This window comes from Eschscholzia californica, unplaced genomic scaffold, assembly GCF_041429995.1.
Source record: "Eschscholzia californica isolate CP2 unplaced genomic scaffold, dmEscCali1.0.p SCAF_1, whole genome shotgun sequence".
NCBI classification, from domain to species: Eukaryota; Viridiplantae; Streptophyta; class Magnoliopsida; order Ranunculales; family Papaveraceae; genus Eschscholzia; species Eschscholzia californica.
This window is the reverse complement of record NW_028238198.1, coordinates 56958919-56979016: the sequence shown is the minus strand read 5'-3', so window position 1 is coordinate 56979016 and position 20098 is coordinate 56958919. Positions and strand designations below refer to the sequence as shown.

The 20098-nt window shown below is 40.7% G+C and overlaps 2 protein-coding genes across 2 annotated transcripts; one reads left to right on the top strand and one right to left on the bottom strand.

Annotated features, from left to right (window-relative positions):
* Positions 1 to 14199: 14199 nt before the first annotated feature.
* On the bottom strand, positions 14200 to 17230 carry LOC147567768 (uncharacterized). The gene is made up of 7 exons (XM_086658036.1): positions 16719 to 17230; positions 16435 to 16654; positions 16280 to 16321; positions 16095 to 16172; positions 15334 to 15665; positions 15040 to 15229; positions 14200 to 14697 (listed from the first exon to the last, which is right to left on the bottom strand). The coding sequence occupies exons 1-7, from the start codon at positions 17228 to 17230 to the stop codon at positions 14200 to 14202; spliced, it is 1872 nt and encodes a 623-aa protein (XP_086514162.1).
* Positions 17231 to 17262: 32 nt separating this feature from the next.
* Positions 17263 to 18203, top strand: LOC147567767 (uncharacterized). The gene is made up of 2 exons (XM_086658035.1): positions 17263 to 17467; positions 17584 to 18203. The coding sequence occupies exons 1-2, from the start codon at positions 17263 to 17265 to the stop codon at positions 18201 to 18203; spliced, it is 825 nt and encodes a 274-aa protein (XP_086514161.1).
* Positions 18204 to 20098: the final 1895 nt, after the last annotated feature.

Below are 20098 nucleotides of genomic sequence, written 5' to 3'. Positions count from 1 at the left end.
AGAAACCAATTTCCAGCATTAATCTCGAGTGGGATTGGTTACAAGAGATATTCATGCAGAAAACCATTCAACTACATCCCAAAATTATATCAACTGAAAAAAGTTCAGCGGAAAATTATTGCGTTTTCACTACGAGCAAGTTCTAAGACATCTTGCAAGATCCCAACTAATACAATAAACAACTTTTTATTTATGAACTCTGAAAAATATTGATAGAAAACCAACGGTAAGAAACACAAAACCCCCATGGTTAAGCATCAATAGCTTAGCTAAAAATAGTGCTCACGCAACTCGTGGTGGAGATGGCACAATAAACCAGTCAACACCATAGTTCAGTGTCGGTAGCATAACTAAAATACCAACAATGAAGGACGACATGGGCCTAACAAGAATTTTTTTTGTTAACCAAAACTAAATACTTTTCAAGTAGAAACTTATTTGCGAAGGAACTTTTTCATTTTCAAACTCGAAGAAAATATATTATTAAACAACTAAATACAGGAACCACAAAATCCCTCGTTGTTCATTTACTAATAGCTTAGCAAATGATACTGCTCGCGCAACTCATGGTGGAGATGGTACAATAAACTAGTCAACCACCATGGTTCAGTGTCAAAAGCGTATCTAACAATACAAAAAATGGAGGAAAATACAGGTCTATAAAAAAAACTTTTTGTTTACAGGTAGATACTTTCAACACTTTTGATTAGTAAAAACTCATTTAATAAGCATTTTTTTCACTTTGAAACTCAAAAAGTTATTACTAGAAAAATGTTAGGTAACACAATACTGTCCGTGCAACTCATGGTGGAGATGGTGCAATAAACCACCATAGTCCAGTTTTGAAAGCGAAGCTAACCAACAATGGAGGACGATACAGGCCTACTAAAACTCTTTTTATTTACCAAAAACAAATACTTTTCAAGACTTAGAACTACTAAACAGTCATTAACATATTTTTTTGCACAATTTTTTAAAACTTGGCACTTAAATGAAGAGATTTTTAAGGAATTAAAATATACTTCAGCCACAATATTTTTTCCCTTTTAACGGTATTGGTAGACGCTAAACAAATAGGTAGAGATGCCACAAGTAAAGATCATATAGCCTAATTGACTGCAAGTTGAATAAGCTACAACCGTCTTTGAATTGTTCTGCAATATTCCAGTGGTTGGTAGTGACGTAAGGAGAGAGAAAAGGGAAGAGAAGAAGAAAGGGTTTTTGCTGCTTGTCTTCTAGGTTTTCTGATCGACAAAGTTGCTGTTTTGGTCTGTTCTCCTGCCATGGAGGAGCCTCTTCACTAAAAAGAAACAAGTCTAAAGGATGAGGGAGAGATTGGTGAAGGCCGTTTTTTGCTTGCTGGGAACCGTGTGCATACTGAAGAGGAAGAGGATGAGATGGCAGAAGCAAACTCTTTGGTTGGTCATGGGGATCAATTGAGCACTGTTCAAACAACTAATGGTTTAGTTGGTATGAGGTTTCAAGCAACAGAAAAAACAACAAACCTAGGGAATGAGTCTGCATCACGTATAAAGTCTAATCAAACACAAGTTTCTGTCCGTGCTAATGGAAGCAAAGTGGCTGCTGTAAAAAATAAGGTCATGGGCAATAACTCTTATGCTAATGCTATACGTGATAACTTGTTTGTCGGAGTTCTTCGACGTCCGAGTGAAGACTTAATCAAGAACACAGTTCAGTCAGACCTACACCAACAATTCCCGGCGGCAACAGAAACACACAAACATAGCAGCAGTTTTCCGGCATACCCTAGGGTTCCGTCAGTTGCTAGGGTTTCTGTTGAGCCGGGCCAAAGGGAGTTACCGTCATTGGGCCAGGAAGCTAGGAGTGTTGCATCCCATGTAGAGAATCAGAACTCTAACTGGGCTCGGCTATTCAACAAGGTAACCTCCCCACATACAACTCAACTGTCTTACACTCCTCCTGTAGAAGTAAATGGAGAAAGGGTAGCTGAGTTTGATATTGCTGATTTTGGTGATCGAGTTAAGTCATTTGATGACATTTTGATTGGAAATTTTGTTGGAGAGCGACTGAGTTACGGCCTGGTACATAATGTTTTGGTCTAGAAATGGAATCCTAAGGGTGGGCTGAAACTAACCATCCATGGAACCTCGGCGTTTGTGATTAAATTTGCATCAATGGAAGATAGACAACGAGCAATGGAACATGAGCCCATTTTCATTGTCGGAAGACCTTTCATCGTCCGACCATGGCGTCTTCACATTGAAAAGGAATTACAGGATATGAAAACATTACCAATGTGGGTTAATCTATGCAATATTCCACTTATTTTCTGGACTCCCAATGGTATTAGTCGTATTGCAAGTATTCTTGGAAAGCCGATCATGCTAGATAGTCACACTGAATCGCAAGAGAGGATGGCTTATGCTCGGGTATGTGTTGAAGCTAATGCGGAATGGGAGTTACCAAAAGAACTCAGCATTCGTGTCAAAGACGGATCACAAGATGAGGTGGTTAAAGTGGCAGTTGAATATTCATGGATGCCTGCCCGTTGTGCCACGTGTAAAGTGTTCGGACATGATGATACGGGGTGTCCCACTAAACCAAAACAGCATGTAACACTAGACACACATAATAGTTCGTTTCGCACTACCAAAGAGGCTAACCGAGGAGTAACCGCAGCTCAACAACAACAGAACCCGAGACATACACAATTCCAGCAACCTAATGTAAGAAGAGGTCCTAATATGACACAAGAGGGGGGCGGAAAAGACCAGAAACGGGAGAAGGACTAGATTCACAGATTGCTCGTAATGGGAAGAACAAAGGCGATGCTGAGTGGACGATTGTCACAAACAAAACAAAGCAATTTCAGCCAGGTTCGGGACATAATGAAAGAGTGGATCAGCAAAGAAGGAAGATATTAAAGAGGTTACCATTACAACACCAAACCAGCAAGAGTGGGAGCACCCGAAGCCAAATAGGTAACTCTTTTTCTGCTTTGTTATCTATTGATACTTTTGAGAATGATGTGCATGAAACCCATGATACTTCCTGCGAGTCGGAACCTCAAGAGGACATAACCCAACCAATGGAAGATCAGCAACCGTTATTGTGTAACTCCGATAGATCGGAAGGAGTTACAAACAACCCCTCATTAGTTTAATGATAAATCTTGCTTGTTGGAATGTGAGAGGTCTTAATGACGCTCTCCGTATGAAGATTGTACGTGATTTTATGAGATTGAATAGAATTGGCTTATGTGGATTGTTAGAAACTCATGTTCAGGAGGTAAATATGACTCGTATTCAGCGAAGTCTTAATTCTAACTGGACCTTTATTGATAACTATGTGGCTGTTCCGGGAGGCCGGATTTGGATCGGATGGGACCCGAGTAGGGTTGCCTTTACTGTGTTCCATATTGGAGGGCAAGTTATTGCAGGTAGTGTTCAGTTTACCGATGGTTCAGGTTTTAATTTGGCAGTGGTGTACGGAAGTAATAGTACTGTTCATCGCCGGGAGCTTTGGAAGGACCTTGAGTTTCTCATGACGGGTTCTGAGGCTCCGTGGCTGGTGCTAGGTGACTTCAACACCACGATGCTGGCTAATGAGAAGAGAGGGGGTAACAACTCACCATCTCAAGGTTCGAATGAGATGTTTGACTGTTCGTATACAAGTTGTTTCTATACTTGGTCTAACAAGCAGATGGGTGTGGCGAACATCAGTTCTAAGATTGATCGGGCTCTTATTAACAGTGGGTGGCTGACCTGTTTCCCTTTAGCTAAAGCAGACTTTCTACCGGCTTGGGACTCAGATCGCTCTCCTATTATTATACCGCTTGCTGCACCTAACATACACCGGAGAACTCCGTTTCGGTTCTTTAATGCCTGGACGGAGATTCCCACGTTTAGAGCTCTTGTTGCTGATGTATGGAAGGAGTCAGTACGGGGTAACCCGATGTTTCGTATGGTGACAAAGCTCAAGGCTTCGGTTGAACGACTGGAAGAAAGTTCGGTTGAATGACTGGAAGAAAGTTCGGTTGAATGGGGTGATGAATCAGGTAACCATTAATCGAAATTTCTTACATTCAGTGCAGGTTCGATTGTAGGGAGATCCAGAAAATCCGACTTTACGGAGGCAAGAGAGAGTAGCTACTGAAAACTATAGTAGCGTTGTTCGGGCTGAAACGGCAATGCTCCGACAACGTGCTAAAGTTGAATGGCTTACTCTTGATGACAGCAATACGGCTTATTTTCACAACTCTATTAAAGAGCGGAAGTCAAGGAATGCTATTACTCGACTTACCAGGGAGGATGGTTCGGTGGCCGAGGATCTAGTGGAGATAGCTAATATGTGTGTGGACTTCTATCGGGATTTATTTGGTCGAGATGATGAGGATAATGAAGCATTAGATCCCATATCTAATGTGGAGTTCTCATGCCCGCTGACGGAAGCTGAAGGAGCCCTTCTCATTACGAGGGTGACGAGAGATGAGATCTTTGCTGCTTTACAGACTATTGATTCTGATCGATCGCCGGGGCCGGATGGGTTCTCTTCCCATTTTTTTAAGGCGTGCTGGGACATCGTGAGAGATGATTTTGTGGAAGCTATCCAGAGGTTCTTCAGCTCAGGAAAGCTTCTCCAAGAGGTAAACTCTACTTTCATTACTCTTATTCCTAAAATAGATAACGCTTCCTCAGTGTCAGATTTCAGACCGATATCTTGTTGTAATGTGTTGTATAAATGCATTGCCAAGATTCTTACTATACGGCTGAAGGAAGTTATTTATTCGATGATTAGTCCGAACCAATTAGCCTTTATTTCTGGCCGTACTATTCAGGACAATATCATGCTAGCCCATGAGATTGTTCGGAATTACCACCGACCAGACACCTCCGCTAGGTGTACGGTCAAGATTGACCTTAAGAAGGCGTATGACACAGTTCGTTGGTCTTCTCTATTCTCAGTCCTTGGTAAGTTTCATTTTCCAAGGATATTCATAGAATGGATACGGGCCTGTGTGACTACGTCTAAATTCTCGATTATGGTTAATGGTGAAGCCCATGGTTATTTTGATGGGAAGCGAGGTGTACGGCAAGGCTGCCCGATTTCTCCATATTTGTTTGTGTTAATGATGGAGGTATTCGCGGTTCTTATTGATCGAGAGGAGAGAGCAGGTCGGTTTCTGCTACACCCTAAGTGTCGAGTTTCGAAAGTTACCCACCTTTATTTCGTCGACGATCTCATGGTTTTCTTCCGAGGAGACGCGGGTTCGGCTCAATCTCTAAAAGGTGTGCTAACTGGTTTTAATCGGGCGACGGGGTTGCAAGCTAATGTGCTTAAGAGTACAGTTTTCTTTGCTGGTCTTTCGGTCCAAGGTCAGAGAGATATCACTAGTATTCTGGAATTCGGTACTGGTTCTCTTCCTATCCGATACTTGGGTTTGCCTCTCATTTCGTCTCGTCTCACCTATAGTCACTGTATTCCGTTGATTGATAAAATCAAGGGACGAATCCAATCTTGGAAGAGTCGCTTTTTATCGTTCGCGGGGCGGGTTCTCCTCGTAAAGGTGGTTTTGAATAGTATGTTACTATATTGGGCAGCAGTGTTCGTTATTCCCAAGAGAGTAATAAATGACATCAACTCCATCTTTAGCAAGTTTCTGTGGTCTGGTGTGGATATGGGGTGTAAGAGAGCCCCCATTGGCTGGGAAAGTCTCTGCTACCCCACTGACGAAGGGGGACTTGGTTTTCGTAATATCGAGATGTTGTTCGAGGCGTCAAATCTTCGTCATATATGGGAGCTGGTTAGTGGTAAGACGACTTTGTGGGCTGAGTGGGTGAGAAATAATCTCATCAAAGCTCAGCACTTCTGGACTTTATCAGCTTCGAGTAGAAGTTCTTGGTGTTGGCGCCGGATTCTAGCCAGCTGGCCGACGGCTCAGCGACTCATTTGCACTTCTCTGGGGGATGGTCATGATACTAATTTCTGGACTGATTTATGGCATCCTCGTGGTCTTCTTTTTGATGCATTTGAGGAGACACATAGATACAATTCTCATCTTCACTTAAATGCACGGGTTTCTCAGTTTATTGGGCAGTCAGCATGGGTTTTTCCTACTCATATAGCAGCTATGTTGGGGACTATCGAGGTTGAGGCTAGAGAGGTGGTGGTAGATAGTACTCTTAGAGATGAGGTGATCTGGATGCCCAGCCAGAATGGAGAGTTTACTCTCAAAGAGACGTACGAAGCAATTCGACCAAGAGGAACTCGGTTGAGCTGGACTTCCTCAGTATGGTCACCGGGTGGTATACCCAAACATTGCTTCATCACGTGGCTTGCCTTTCGAAGACGCCTCAAAACCAGATCTCTTCTGGCTTGTTGGGGTATGGTTATAGACACTACATGTGTTTTCTGTGGGATAGATGAAGAAACGGATTTCCACCTATTCTTTGGTTGTTCGGCTACGAAGAATATATGGGAATCGCTATTACTCAAGATGGGATTTCAGAGGTTATGTGCTGTCGATTGGGAAGAGGAGTTACAGTGGTGTCTGAATCACTTTGGAGGGGGTTTTATTGCTGCCCGGGTAGGTCGTCTGCTTTTAAATGCCTATGTCTATCATATTTGGAAGGAGCAGAATAACAGGGTATTTAGAAGTAATGTCATGTCACCGGGGCTGATTGTCCACACTATTTGTGATGAAGTGCAGATCAAGCTGAATACCGTTACCAAACGGTTTGAAGATACCGAGGAGAATCGGAGGACCATCGATCGCTGAAATCTTACTATCTCTCTGCAAAAGCCGGTCTATACTTCATGTAATTGGACTCGGCCGATGGCAGGGAGATATATGATTAATACCGATGGTGCTTTAAACGAGGTGGATGCGGGGTATGGAGCCATTATTCGAGATTCAGAGGGGATTGTTGTTAGAGCAGCCACTGGACAGGTTGATGGGCAGACTATCTTTATACATGAGCTGCAGGGTGTTGAGTTGGGGTTGGAGTTAGCACTTAGTGCTTGGCTGCAGGAAGTTGAACTTGGTCTTGATTCGATGAATATCAAGTTACTTCTTGCAAAACCACATCAGAAATTACCATGGAGGGCGAGGCGTTTATGGAAGAGAGTTCAGAGGCTACGGAGCCAATTTCGGAGTTTTCGGGTATTTCATGTCTATAGGGAAGCAAACCAAGCTGCTGATTACTTGTCAAAGATGAAGCTAGGACCGGGAGTAACTCACGTGAATATTAGTCAACTGCCGGCGGAGTTAGTCAATATTGTTAATGCGGATTCAAGAGGGACAGTGAAAATGAGGAAAGGGTGGGGCTAATGATATGATGTAATTTTGATTTCTTGCTGTTTTTTTGACTTCTTATTTCTTTGTATTCGGTTCGGGCTTCTCCCGCTTATCATTATCAAAAAAAAATATTTCAGTGGTTGCCACAAGAATGACGTCATAGCTCCTGGAGAAGTCTTTAAAATCAAAGCTTGTACATTTTCATGTTATGCATCTCTTTCTATCAACCTTTTGCATCTCATGAGCTGATATAAGCTTAGACTATAGAAGGTAAAGTGTGAAAAACAAGGAAACCTTGGTTGTGGTTTGAGGGTTTTTGCTCAAATATGATTAGCAAGAACTAGTGTCCAGTCCTACCAGTGCAAAAGGGGTATGTAAATTGTATGTCGTTTATGTAGTTTATTTTGCTGGTTATTTATGATTTATATGTGCTACCTCGCAGACAAAGGCATTTACTTGTTTCAAAATTATGTTAGTAGATCGTGAAAACATAATCAATGATGGATAATTATGTTAGATGCTTTATTTTATTGCCTCACAGATAAGACTAAACTTAACATCTCAATATGTTTAATTGCATGTAACCATCAAATTTTTACATGTCCTTAAAGTCAAAGGTGTTCTTTCATATTTTAGACACTGTCAATGCAATCATATTTCAAATTGAGCTGAGTCTTACACAAATATATGCGATCATTTAGAGTATTATATATGCGATACATTAAGCTAAGTCTTACACAAATATTTGACTTCGGTTCTTAGCTTTAATAAACAACAACTTTTATTATTATCGTCAAAGAAGTTTAAGGCACATTCTGAAGAATGCTTTATTGCATGTTTAGGTGTGATCCTTTATTTGCTCTTGCAAGAAATTTACTTCTAAGCGTTTTGGTGAGTCGTCCACAACTCCCTTACATCTTTTTCACATATGCATATTTACCTTCATTTTGGTAGAAAAGGCATGCTATTCATTTTTCTGTTCTTTGTTTAGGAGAGAGGTACTGTGGTCTTGTTGCTTTAGAACATGTTAGAACTTAGAAGTGGTCGCACGTGGCACGGTGATTTATGAGAATAGGTAGGTGGACTATGCTTTTTCTTTTTTCCTCCTTTGTTTGCACCTAAGGTGATGGTACATCTTCTTTACGTAGAGAAAATGTATGGTTCCTATATAATTAATATTGATTTTTCACTCAAAGTTATAGTGGGCCCAAGTTCTTATTAGTTAATGTGTGATTCCTCCTTTTGATAACTTGTCTTCTAGCCAATGAGTTCTGATTAGCTAATGAGTTCTCATTAGCTAGAAGACAAGTTTTTGCTTGTACTCACTTAAAATCTGCTATTGTACTCCCCTCTGCAATTGTAGCGTAACTGAACGAACATGTATATCATTTTCCACATAGTTTATTTTTTTATTATAGTGTAATTTATAGTAACAAATTACTCAGCTGCAATAACTTTCTGTCAGAGAATCCGTCTCTTTACTTTTTTTAATTATTAAAGTATCTGCAGTTGTTGTGGCACCAATTCTAGAAGCATGTAAGAGGATCAATTTCTGTACAAATTCTTTAGAAGCAAGTAGGAAGATCGCTTTTTCTGCAAATTCTTTGACTTATTCTACGCCTTCATCGATGAAGCTCTTGACGGTACAGATTTTAGTTTGTACTATTGCTGATGAATGGGTCTGTTATTTAAAAAATAGTTCAACGACACATCCACTTTCTGTTAGAAATGTAAATGTAACCATGCAGTAAAAATCCGTGATCAACGACGCATCCACTTTTCTGTAAATGACGGGATAATGTGGGTCTTCTTGTGAAATTAGGATTAAATTGCCTTTTTTTTTCCTGTTATATAGGTTGAATGAGATGGATACTGAAGTTAATACAGATGTCACCCTTCCTGCTCGGTGGTAAGTTGATTCCCCAAGTTTCATTTCGTTTCTTCTAATATAAGTTGATTCCCCAAGTTTCATTTCGTTTCTTCTAATATTCTAGTACAATATTGGTAATTAATGTGTTTCTCAGTACTTAATACCACCGGAAGTCTAATTATTTGAAGTGTATATGTGCTGCTTTTGAATACTACGAGTTGTGTAAACTTTTTTCGTGCCTTTCGAATATACACTTAGAAATATCATTCCTATTTTGAGTGTCTTCTTGGAATTTTATTCATTAGATAAGTATTACATTCTTGTTTCCCATACAAGGAATGCAAATTGTTGCAACTTACATACAGTTCTAGAAATCATCGACCATCTCTTGTTGAAGTTTTCTATCAAGGAATCTGTTACTTAGCATGCTTATGGAGCTTAAGGCAAGAAATTGATGGAGCTTTCTTGAAGAATGTTTCTTGCATGCTTCTTTGTGAATCGTTTACTTGCTCTTGCATGTTTCTTTGTGAATCGTTTACTTGCTCTTGCATGAAATTTAAGGAGCTTGTGTGATTTCTGCGATTCATCCACATAACTCCCTAATATATTTTTCACATATGGATATTTACCTCATTTGGGTAGAAAAGGCGCGCTAGTTATTTTTCTTTGCTTTGTTTCACAGAGAGATGTTGTGGTATTGCTGCTTCAGAACATGTGGCACAAAGGTTACTAAGAATTGGTATATCATTTTCCTTTGTTCCTCCGCAATTGCTGCTCAACTGGAGGAACAAGTAAATAATTTTTCACTTAGATTCTCTTTATATCGTACTGTTTATAGTACCAAATTACTCAACTGTGATAACTTTCTGTCAAAGAAAGCGTCTCTATTCTAATTGTTTTTTGTAAAAGTATCTGCTATTTTTTGCCACCAAAACGGCTTTTTCTATCGTAAGTGGATCACTTATTTCACAAAGTCGTTTGAAACACGCATGGAAATCGCTTTGTCTGCAAATTAACTAGACATATTGTAACTGTGATAGGAAAACTTCAAGGAGAGAGTGAGTTGTAAACCAGAATGTGAGGTTTGTCTAAGTGAAGAGGATACGTTGATTCTTCAACGTTGGGTCCCTCTAAGACGGCAATCACACTGCTGAACTGGTAACTTACGAACTAGTTTTTCCTTTCAACCCATATTAACTGTTACAGTCTTATGAGGTTTACACTTTGCAGTTCGTTTTTCCTTTAAGCCCGAAGGGATTTGAATCTTGAAGCGTTCCTCAACCTGGCTTTTGTATTGAAAGTGGTGTACGGATTTTGATCTCTTGTTGCATACTTGCATTACTACTTCTTTATATATGTACTAGGGTATAGCCCGTGACCGTAGGGCACGAAAATTTCTTTATTATGTTATACAAAATTATCGAATATATTGGTCTTATACACATATTGAAGTAATAAAAATATATTAAAAAGAATAACGGAGATTATATTTAATTGTTTGAAGGGAGAAAAGAGGAAAGATATAAGAATATCGGATTACAAAAGTTAGTTAGACATGGTGGAACACATAATAAACGAGAAGAAGATAAAGTAAGACAAAGTTAAGGTTGAAATCCCCCTTTTTTAGATGATGGCGCAAGGCTAGAATCGTCGGAAAATATGAATATGTATATGTGGCCGATCTCCCCTTAGCAGTGTTCTGATTTCCCCTTACAGTACATATTAGGTGTCCCCTCAGTGAAAACCAGGGTTCCCCTTAGCAAACAGTACTTTCTTCTTCCTCCAAACTAAACCACCATGAAAGCTTCAGTTAAGTTTTCTCTCTCTAGAAATATTAACCAAAAACACAACAGGATAACAAGGGAATCAAGGTAATGATCAAGGGAGCAAAACCCCTAAACTTTCTGGCCAAAATAATGGCCGGAATCACCACAAGCAAGTCTGGCGAAGACAAGTGAAATCCGGCCAAGAAAAGCCCGGTTCCGAGCTGGTGCTACTGCTGTGCTGTTCTCGGTTCCTTCCCGTGCCCTCTCTTAGCTGTAGACAAGCAACCGGAGCTGCTCCAATGGAAGTTCTCCTCAAACCCAAGCTTGTGTCTTGCTGCTTCTATGTCTGAGTTGATGTTCCTTGCTGATCCCCGTGCTGTTGCCTCCTTCGTCCCAAGTTGCTGTGTTCCTTTAGAAAAAAACGAGTTCTAGTTTGGGGAAACCGAGTTTTCCAAACCATAGACTCGAGTTGCTGTTGCCTTAGAGCTGCTGTTGTTCGTTGAAGACAACCCCTGCCGACCTAGACTTGGCCGGCGGCCTTGAGTGTTGGCCGGCCAAGCTTTGGCCGGCAACCTCTATGCCTTTCTCCCTCTAACTCTTTTGCAAACCTAGAACTCTAATAGAGAAGATGAAGTCCAATCAGATTTTCTTTTTCTTTTGTCTACTCAACTAAATGGAAACCCTTGACTTGACTTGACTTGACTTGGGCTACTTCATTTAACTTTGACTTGAACTTTTGAGGTGCTCATAACATGTCTCTTTGGTCTTCTTCCTTGGACCCTTGGGCTTTGGATTTTTAGTTCTATTTAGAAATCAAGGGGTGCCTTCATAATTGTCTCTACTTCATCTAATTTTCAGAAAAGACAAAACTGTCATTCGACTTCTTTGTTCCATAGCTTTTCCGTCTAAACTCTGATTCAACTTCCGTTTTCGCCGTCAGACTCACTATTGACTCCACTTTCCATTTAACCTCTAATTTTAACCAAAATGACCAAAATACCCCTGGTGCTCTTTCCTTCGGATCTCTTTCACATGAGATGAAAATGTGATAAATGCTCCGTTTTATTCCGAATCTAACATCAAACTCCAAATAAGCTCCCTAACCAGAAAAATACATAAATTATTAGAAATAAAACCCGAAATGAACTAACTCATCGAAGTTAAGTGATCAAAATGTGGCATTTTAACGCCACATCAAACATCCCCAAACTTAGAATTTGCTAGTCCTCGAGCAAACAAACAAAACAAAACAATAAAGTAAAACCTAACTCACTATCGGAGGAATCCCGGTTGCATTTAGCTTATGCAACAAGCCGTTAAACCCCTAGGTTACCCCTAGTGGACGAGTGGCATCTCGTGAGGTTTTCCAGTGAATATACCCACAAAAGTCAAGATTCCAAAGACATAAAGGAGTTCAACATCGATGTAAATAAGATAATGACAACAAATGACACACTCAAGCATGCTAAACAAGCGAATCAAAATCGACAAACGCATATAAATGCTAAAAGTCTCCTCACTAATAGTCTCATCTTAAAATGTAAGTGTCCAATCATAATGAGCATCATCTAAGTCCAAAGTTACAAAACCTCGATTCCTATCGTAGTACATTTCGCCTCGACTGTAGCCTCACGGTCACACTCTCTGAAACATGAAATCACTCTAAAATAGATAATAATGGTTCACTCTAATGTGTGAGCATGGAATAAAGTGAAACTCAACACATACAAAACAAATGAGGATAACAAGTTTTATAACAAAATCTCTAAAGAATGGAAATAACCACTAAAATGGAATGGGGAAGCTCACTCACCCTTCCATTTTAGTGGACTGTTGTGAGAGCAACCACAGGTCAGGTTGATGGACATACTATCTTCATACACGAGCTCAGGGTGTTGAGTTGGGATTGGAGTTAGCACTTAGCGCCGGATTGTAGGAAGTTGAACTTGGTCTCGACTCGATGAATATCAAGTTACTTCTTGCAAAACCACATCAGAAATTACCATGGAGGGCGAGGCGTTTGTGGAAGAGAGTTCAGAGGCTTCGGAGCCAATTTCGGAGTTTTTGGGTTTTTGATGTCTATAGAGAAGCCAATCAGGCTGCTGATTTCCTGTCGAAGATGAAGCTCGGCCAGGGGTTAACTCACTTGAATATTGGTCAACTACCGGTGGAATTAGTCAATATTGTTTTTTTTTTTTTTTGCATTAATCAGCAAGTTTTAAGGGAAACCCGAACCCAAACAAGAAAGAGACGACAACAGACAAGCCATCAACCTAAAACCCGGCCCAAACAAAGCCCCAAGCAGCCCACAAGAAACATATGATCCCATAAGAAAATTACAACCATTGAGTTATAAAAAAGAGAGGAAAAAACACAACAAAAAAACCTCTAATCATTTCTGCCTCAAACATTCTAGGACTGAACATCCTGACACACCAATCTATCATAGAGTCCCAGGAGGTACAAGGACCTGTCTAAGCACCAACATCTTGAGTAACTTCCTCCAAATGCCTCTAGAATAGCTGCAATTGAAGAATAAGTGAGTATCATCCTCCTCCTCTTTGGAGCAGAGGCTACATGTTACATCAATATTGAGACCCCATTTGTACAATTTCAATTTAGTCTTCACTGCTCTATGCAAAACAACCCAATGCATGTTCAAGGCTGAAATCACTGAATTTGGCCATGTTGCACTTGATACGTCTCCACACTTTCAAGGACTTCCAAGGAGGGACTGCATCAGGTCTATTCAGCAAATCACAAACACACTTAGAGTTAGTAGCCACTTGCACTCTATCAAACCCATAAGCCAAGGCAGTAATCAGGCCCACCACAATAGGCTGCAGCTCATGGTGAATAACACTAACAGGAGTAGCCCCTGCCTGATCATCACATACTATATACCTGCAAAATCCCTCAAAACACACCCAAAACTAGCCTGGTCTGCACTATAAGACCCATCAGTGTTAATACGATAAAACCAGGCTTAGGAACAATCCAAGAACAAGGAGTGAGCTTAGGAGGAGTGGCAATCAACTGAAGGTTCCAAAGCCCAGCAATTTCATCCATTCTAGGACTGCTAACAGTGCTACAACTAAGACAAGTCATCTTCATTCTAACTTCTTCCATTATTCTCCTCAGCAGACCCTCCTGAGAATCACCAGTGCTAGAGAAAACTCTTATGTTCCTCTCACACCAAATGTGATAAATGAAAGCATTAAAGGTCAATTTGCCAAGAATAGCAATCTTGTCTTTGCCACTGAACATCCTGACACACCAATCTATCATAGAGTCCCAGGAGGTACAAGGAACATGTCTAAGCACCAACATCTTGAGTAACTTCCTCCAAATGCCTCTAGAATAGCTACAATTGAAGAATAAGTGAGTATCACCCTCCCCTCTTTAGAGCAGAGGCTACATGTTACATCAATATTGAGACCCCATTTGTACAATTTCAATTTAGTCTTCACTGCTATATGCAAAACAACCCAAGTAATAAAGTTGTGCCTTGGAATATTATGACTAAACCAAACAAGAGAAGACCAAGAAACAGAAGGGGATACCTCTCTCAAGGCCTCATATGTACTCTTCAAGGTGAAATCACCTTTATCATTAACTATCCAGCTCCTAGAATCCTCATAGCCCTCAGCCACACCCACCTTATGCAAATTGCTAGCAACAGGACCCAAGTAGATAGAATGAAGGTAAGATAAAGCCCAATTACCATCAACCATACAGTCACTCAACTTAGCATTAAGATGAAGAATACTATCATGCCTAAGCTGTTCAGAGAAGAAAGGAAGCAAAATTCTCATAGGGTGCCAGGGATCCTTCCAAAACCAAGTGTCCTTGCCATTCCCAATCAGAACTGAGCAGAATCTCACTCCCTGTTGCCTATATTGCTAAATTCTGCGCCAGCACCAGGAAGCATCACACTTCACTGACAAAAACCAAAAGCATTTATCCTTAATCAGATACATTTGAACCCATTGGACCCACTGAGTGGGTTTGCTCATGAATAACTCCCAGATATGTCTCAAAGTACAGGCAACATTCAAGGTTGCTAAGTCTCTCAGGTTAAGACCCCCTTCTCTAAATGGATGGCATATAGTGACCCAACTAACAGAAGCACCCTGAGCAGACATGTCTGGCCCATCCCAAAGGAATCTCATAAAAATCCTATCTAGCTCATTAATCACCCTCTTAGGCAGAACAAAGACACTGAACCAGAACAAAACCATACCATTGAGCACAGCTCTAATAAGAGTCATTCTCCCTGCATAAGATAAGAACCTCATCTTCCACGACTGAATTCTACTCAAAACTTTGTCAATAAGAGGCTAACAGTCATAATAGCTAAGCCTAGAAGAAATGAGAGGACCCCCAAGTATCTAACAGGGAGGGAGGCACAAACAAACCCAAGGCAGTCCCTTAACTCATGAGTCATCTCATCAGTCAAACCAGCAGAAAACATAGAACTTTTAGCCCTATTAACTTTCAACCCAGTACCCTCAGCAAACAAGTCCAAAACGTGTGAGAGAGCTCTGGCTGAGCCTAAATCACCCTTCATAAACACCAGAAGGTCATCAGCGAAGCTCAAATGGGTGATCATAGGGTTCTTACATTTAGGATGGAGCAAAAATCTACCCTTAGCAGCCTCAGTGACCAAGAGCACATTAAAGACCTCCATAACCAATACAAAGAGGTAAAGGGACATAGGGCAACAACCTTGCCTAATACCTCTCTGACCCTTAATATAACCATAACAACACCCATTGATCATAAAAGAGTATTTAGGAGAAGATATGCAAACTTTAACCCATTGAATAAACTGCTTAGGAAATCCAAACTTAGCCATAATTTTCAGAAGAGAACGCCACTTAATAGTATCATAAGCTTTTTGCAAATCAATCTTGATTGCACACCTAGCAGGACCCTTAGTCCTAAGATAGTTTCTAATGAGTTAATGGGCCAAAAGGATGTTATCTTGAATGGCTCTACCAGAGATGAATGCAGATTGGAAAGGGCTAACAAGATGGCTTATAACATTCTTCATTCTCAGGGTCAAAATCTTGGTAATACATTTGTAAATGACATTACAGCAAGAGATAGGTCTAAAATCAGTCATTCTAGAGGCACCAGCAGTCTTAGGAACCAAGGAGACCAAAGTAGAGTTTACCTCTCCAAGCAACTTCCCAGTTTTGAAGAACCTAAATATAGCATTGACCACATCATCTCCCACAATTTTCCAGCAATCCTTGAAGAAGTGGGCAGTAAAGGCATAAGCTTACTCAGAAGAAATTAACCTGTCAAAATTAACAGAATCAAGCAAAGTTAGGCCATTTCTATTTAAATCAGAGGTACCAAATAGTCTTGTGTGAAATCCACACACTCATTAGCCACATCCTGATTAAGCACCAATTTGACACCCTCTTCAGTATAAAGGAATGGAATGTTATTCCTAAATCTCCTCTCTTTCATAATTTAGTATTCTGATCCCCCAAGTCAATCTTCTGCACCCTGGACTTCTGTCTAATCATTGACTCCTCCGTATTAGCAAGCTTAGTATAAGAAGCTACATCTACCCTCTCCTGACTCCTAGTAGCTGCATCAAGAGGATCCAATTGCAGTCTGGTCTGAAAAAGCTCGACAACCTGCTTAGCTTGATGTACCTGAGAGCCAAACCCAGCAAAATTTGGCTTTTTCCACTTCACCAAAGCCTTCTTTACATTCTTTAACCTGCACACAACTTGAAACATAGGATCCCACATACTGGCAAGCCTTCTTAACAATCTCTATAAACTCTTCACCTTGAGTCCAAGCATTAAAGAATTTGAAAGGTCTAGGACCTGTACCCATCCCCTCAAATAAAGAAAGCACAAAAGAAGAGTGATCGGAGACTAGAGGATTAAAAAACTCTGTCGTAGCATTGGGGCACAAACTAACCCATTCAATGTTAAGAAGGACTCTATCCAGTTTCTCAGCCACAACACCCTCACCAATTTGTTTATTGGACCAGGTAAATTCACACCCAGAATAGGCACAATCAAAGAGATTGGCTCCATGAACAAAGTTCCTGAAAGCAGCCAATCCCCCTTCCCTTACAGCAGCACCCCCTACTTTATCTTTAACCTCTAGAATAGTATTAAAGTCTCCCATCACCACCCAAAGACAGTGATATAACTCTATTAGATTGTTCAAAGAGCTCCAAAGAACCCTTCTAGTCACAGCATCATTGCTAGCATACACAAAGCTAAACAAAGAAGCCTTACCATCAACAAAGGTAGCCATCACAGAAATATGTTGAGCATTCATGTCAATAACTTGCATACTCCCAGCAATGGGGAATGGATATTGGGGTTGCTTGTGGTCTGTGTGGCACTAGTACTGAAGCTGAGTTCCATCTCTTTTTTGAGTGTTCCTTTTCTCAAGAGCTCTGGCTGAGGCTGTTAAATGCTCTTGGCTTTCATAGGCAATGCTTGGGCTCTTTGGAAGCTGAGATAGATTGGTGCATTGCTCATTTCAAGGGTGAGCCCCTAATGGCTAGAGTGGGTAAGCTGGTTTTTTTAATGCTTTCCTCTACCATGTTTGGGTTGAAAGGAATTCTAGAGTGTTCAGAGGTAAAGCTCTCCTTGTGACTGATGTGTATTCCCTTATTGTCAATGAAGTCAGAATCAGGGTTTCTCCTTGGACCTGTAGGATTGAGGATAATGAGCCAAATTCCACTTTTGATAGCTGCTGGAACTTAAATGTGAGTCTCTTTAAACCTAAGCTCATAGGTCATAAGTGGGAGAGGCCTCCTTTAGGATGGTTCCTTCTTAATACTGATGGGTCTCTTGATGATGATGATGCTGGCTATGGTGCCATTATAAGGGATGCTACAGGAACAGTGGTTGCTCTGGGTGCTGGTTCTTCCCCTTGCCAGTCCATTGTGGTTCATGAGCTGCAGGGCATTGAACTTGGTCTCAAGTTAGCTAAGAAGCACTTTTGTGACCAAGTTCTTATTGCTAGTGATTCCATGACTGTGTGTCTTCTCTTATCAAATTTTGACGGATTGCCTCCCTGGACTGCCTGGAAGGTTTGGTTGAGTATAAAGAGTCTCTGGGCTGATTTCAGATTTTGTAAAGTGAAGCATGTTGTTAGAGGGATAAACCAGGCTGCTGATTTTTTAGCTAAGATGAAGCCTGTTGCAGAGATTGAGCTTGATCCCATTGCCTTGCCTCCTGGTTTGAGTGTGATTGTGCAGGATGACTTGCGAGGCAAAGTTAGATTAAGGAAGCATTGGTAATGATTGTATAGTTTTTTTTTTTTGCTTTTTGCTTGTTTCTTTGTTTCGGGCCCCTTAAACCCTGCTCATCAATGCAAAAAAATAACTTGCATACTCACAACAGAAGAGTCCCAAAAGACCCATATTCTGCCTGCACTATCAAAATCATAATTATTCACCCAATTCTAAGTGGGAAGCAGCCTCCTCCTAACCACTTCACTCCTAACCACTTCACTCCTACCAACATCAATATGAGTCTCAAAAAGACTACACAAACACAAATTATTGTTCCTAATAAATTTAGTAACCTCCACAGCTCTAGAAGGAATATTCATTCCCCTCACATTCCAACCTCCAATATTAATCATTTAATAGCATGAGAAGACCCCTTCCTAGGCTTAGGGTCTTTAGCCTCATTCAAAATCTTGGTCTCAAAGACCAAAACATTGTCACCAACAAGATTAGATTAAGAACAAGACAACTTACCACTTTCAACAACTGTGTGATGAGATGTCCCCTCACCAGGAAAACACACACCTTCCTCAACCACCATGCTGGGCCTCATAAGCAGAGACCTCTCCTTCCCACCAAGATTAATCTGCTTAGAGTTATTAACAGGTTCCTGGCTAGACAATTTACCAGCAACACCACCTAACTCCCTCCTACCCTCATGAGCACCAGCCACAACTTTCTTACCAGCTCCACTATCACCACCGTCAAAGCCACCTAATTCCCTTTCTTTCCTCTTCATACTCCCTTTATACTTCACCTCAGTCCAACCCTCACCAGCAACATTAATACCCTCCATAGGCACCACTGTATCAGCTAAGGGAACATTCCTAGCAACAGGCTCACCAACTTTTTCACTTTCCACGGGATCATGCATTTCCTGAGCATCAGTATTCTTCTTGAACTTGGCAGACTTAAGACAGGAACCAGAATTGTGACCTAATTCACAATAATAAACACAATACCTTGACCTCCAAGCATACTCAATTTCAATATCCAAATCTTCACCATCCACACACAGTTCCAACACATGAGGTAATTCCCTGTCCATAGGAATCTCCACACAAACCCTGACATAGGCCATTCTCAACCCAGAAGAGGTAGGACCATCCAGAAACAAAGGCTTACCAAGAGAGCTAACAATATCAGCTAACCCTTCTTCATGCCACGGATGGATAGGAACACCCTTAAGTTTAACCCGAATGGAAATAGACTTGAGTCTCATAACTTCCTTTTCAAGAAAAGGAGTTCATGGTCGAGCAATAAAAATTCTGTTAGCCACAAAGATAGGTTCATGCTCCAATATCATTAATCTATCCTCCTCCAAAGAAGCTCTTATGACATACACAAAATCATGAAACATCCCCATTAGATTTCCAAATATCTAACAAAGATCTCTTAACAACCATAAATGGAAGCTTACTACCAAAAACATTTCAATAATCAATTTTCTACAGTCCTCAATCTGCTCCTGATAATTCGAGGAAAAGATAACAGTCCGACCATTAACTAAAATACGATCACAAAATTCTAAAGATCTCCTACCAGAGCTTCGATTTTTAGCAAAAAGCTTAGCCCAATCCAGAGAAGTATGCATACCTTTCTCCTGAGACACAGAGGAATAGGTAGAAGGAAGCTCTGACCTATCACCATCAACAAATCCACCATCAAAATGAGTAGTAACTGGAAATCTCATTGGAGCATGCAAAACCCTAACCCCACCACTAGAAGCCACTGAATTCACCATCCCCTCAACAACACTAGCCTGTTTTGACAGTTTATCTGATCCCTCAAGACCAGGAGAACCATTGCCAGGAGCTTGGAGGGAACCCTTGGTCTCCACCACCACAAACTGTAGCTCCAAGGAGCTAATAGTGAGGAGGAGAAACTTGAATTCGAACAAAAGT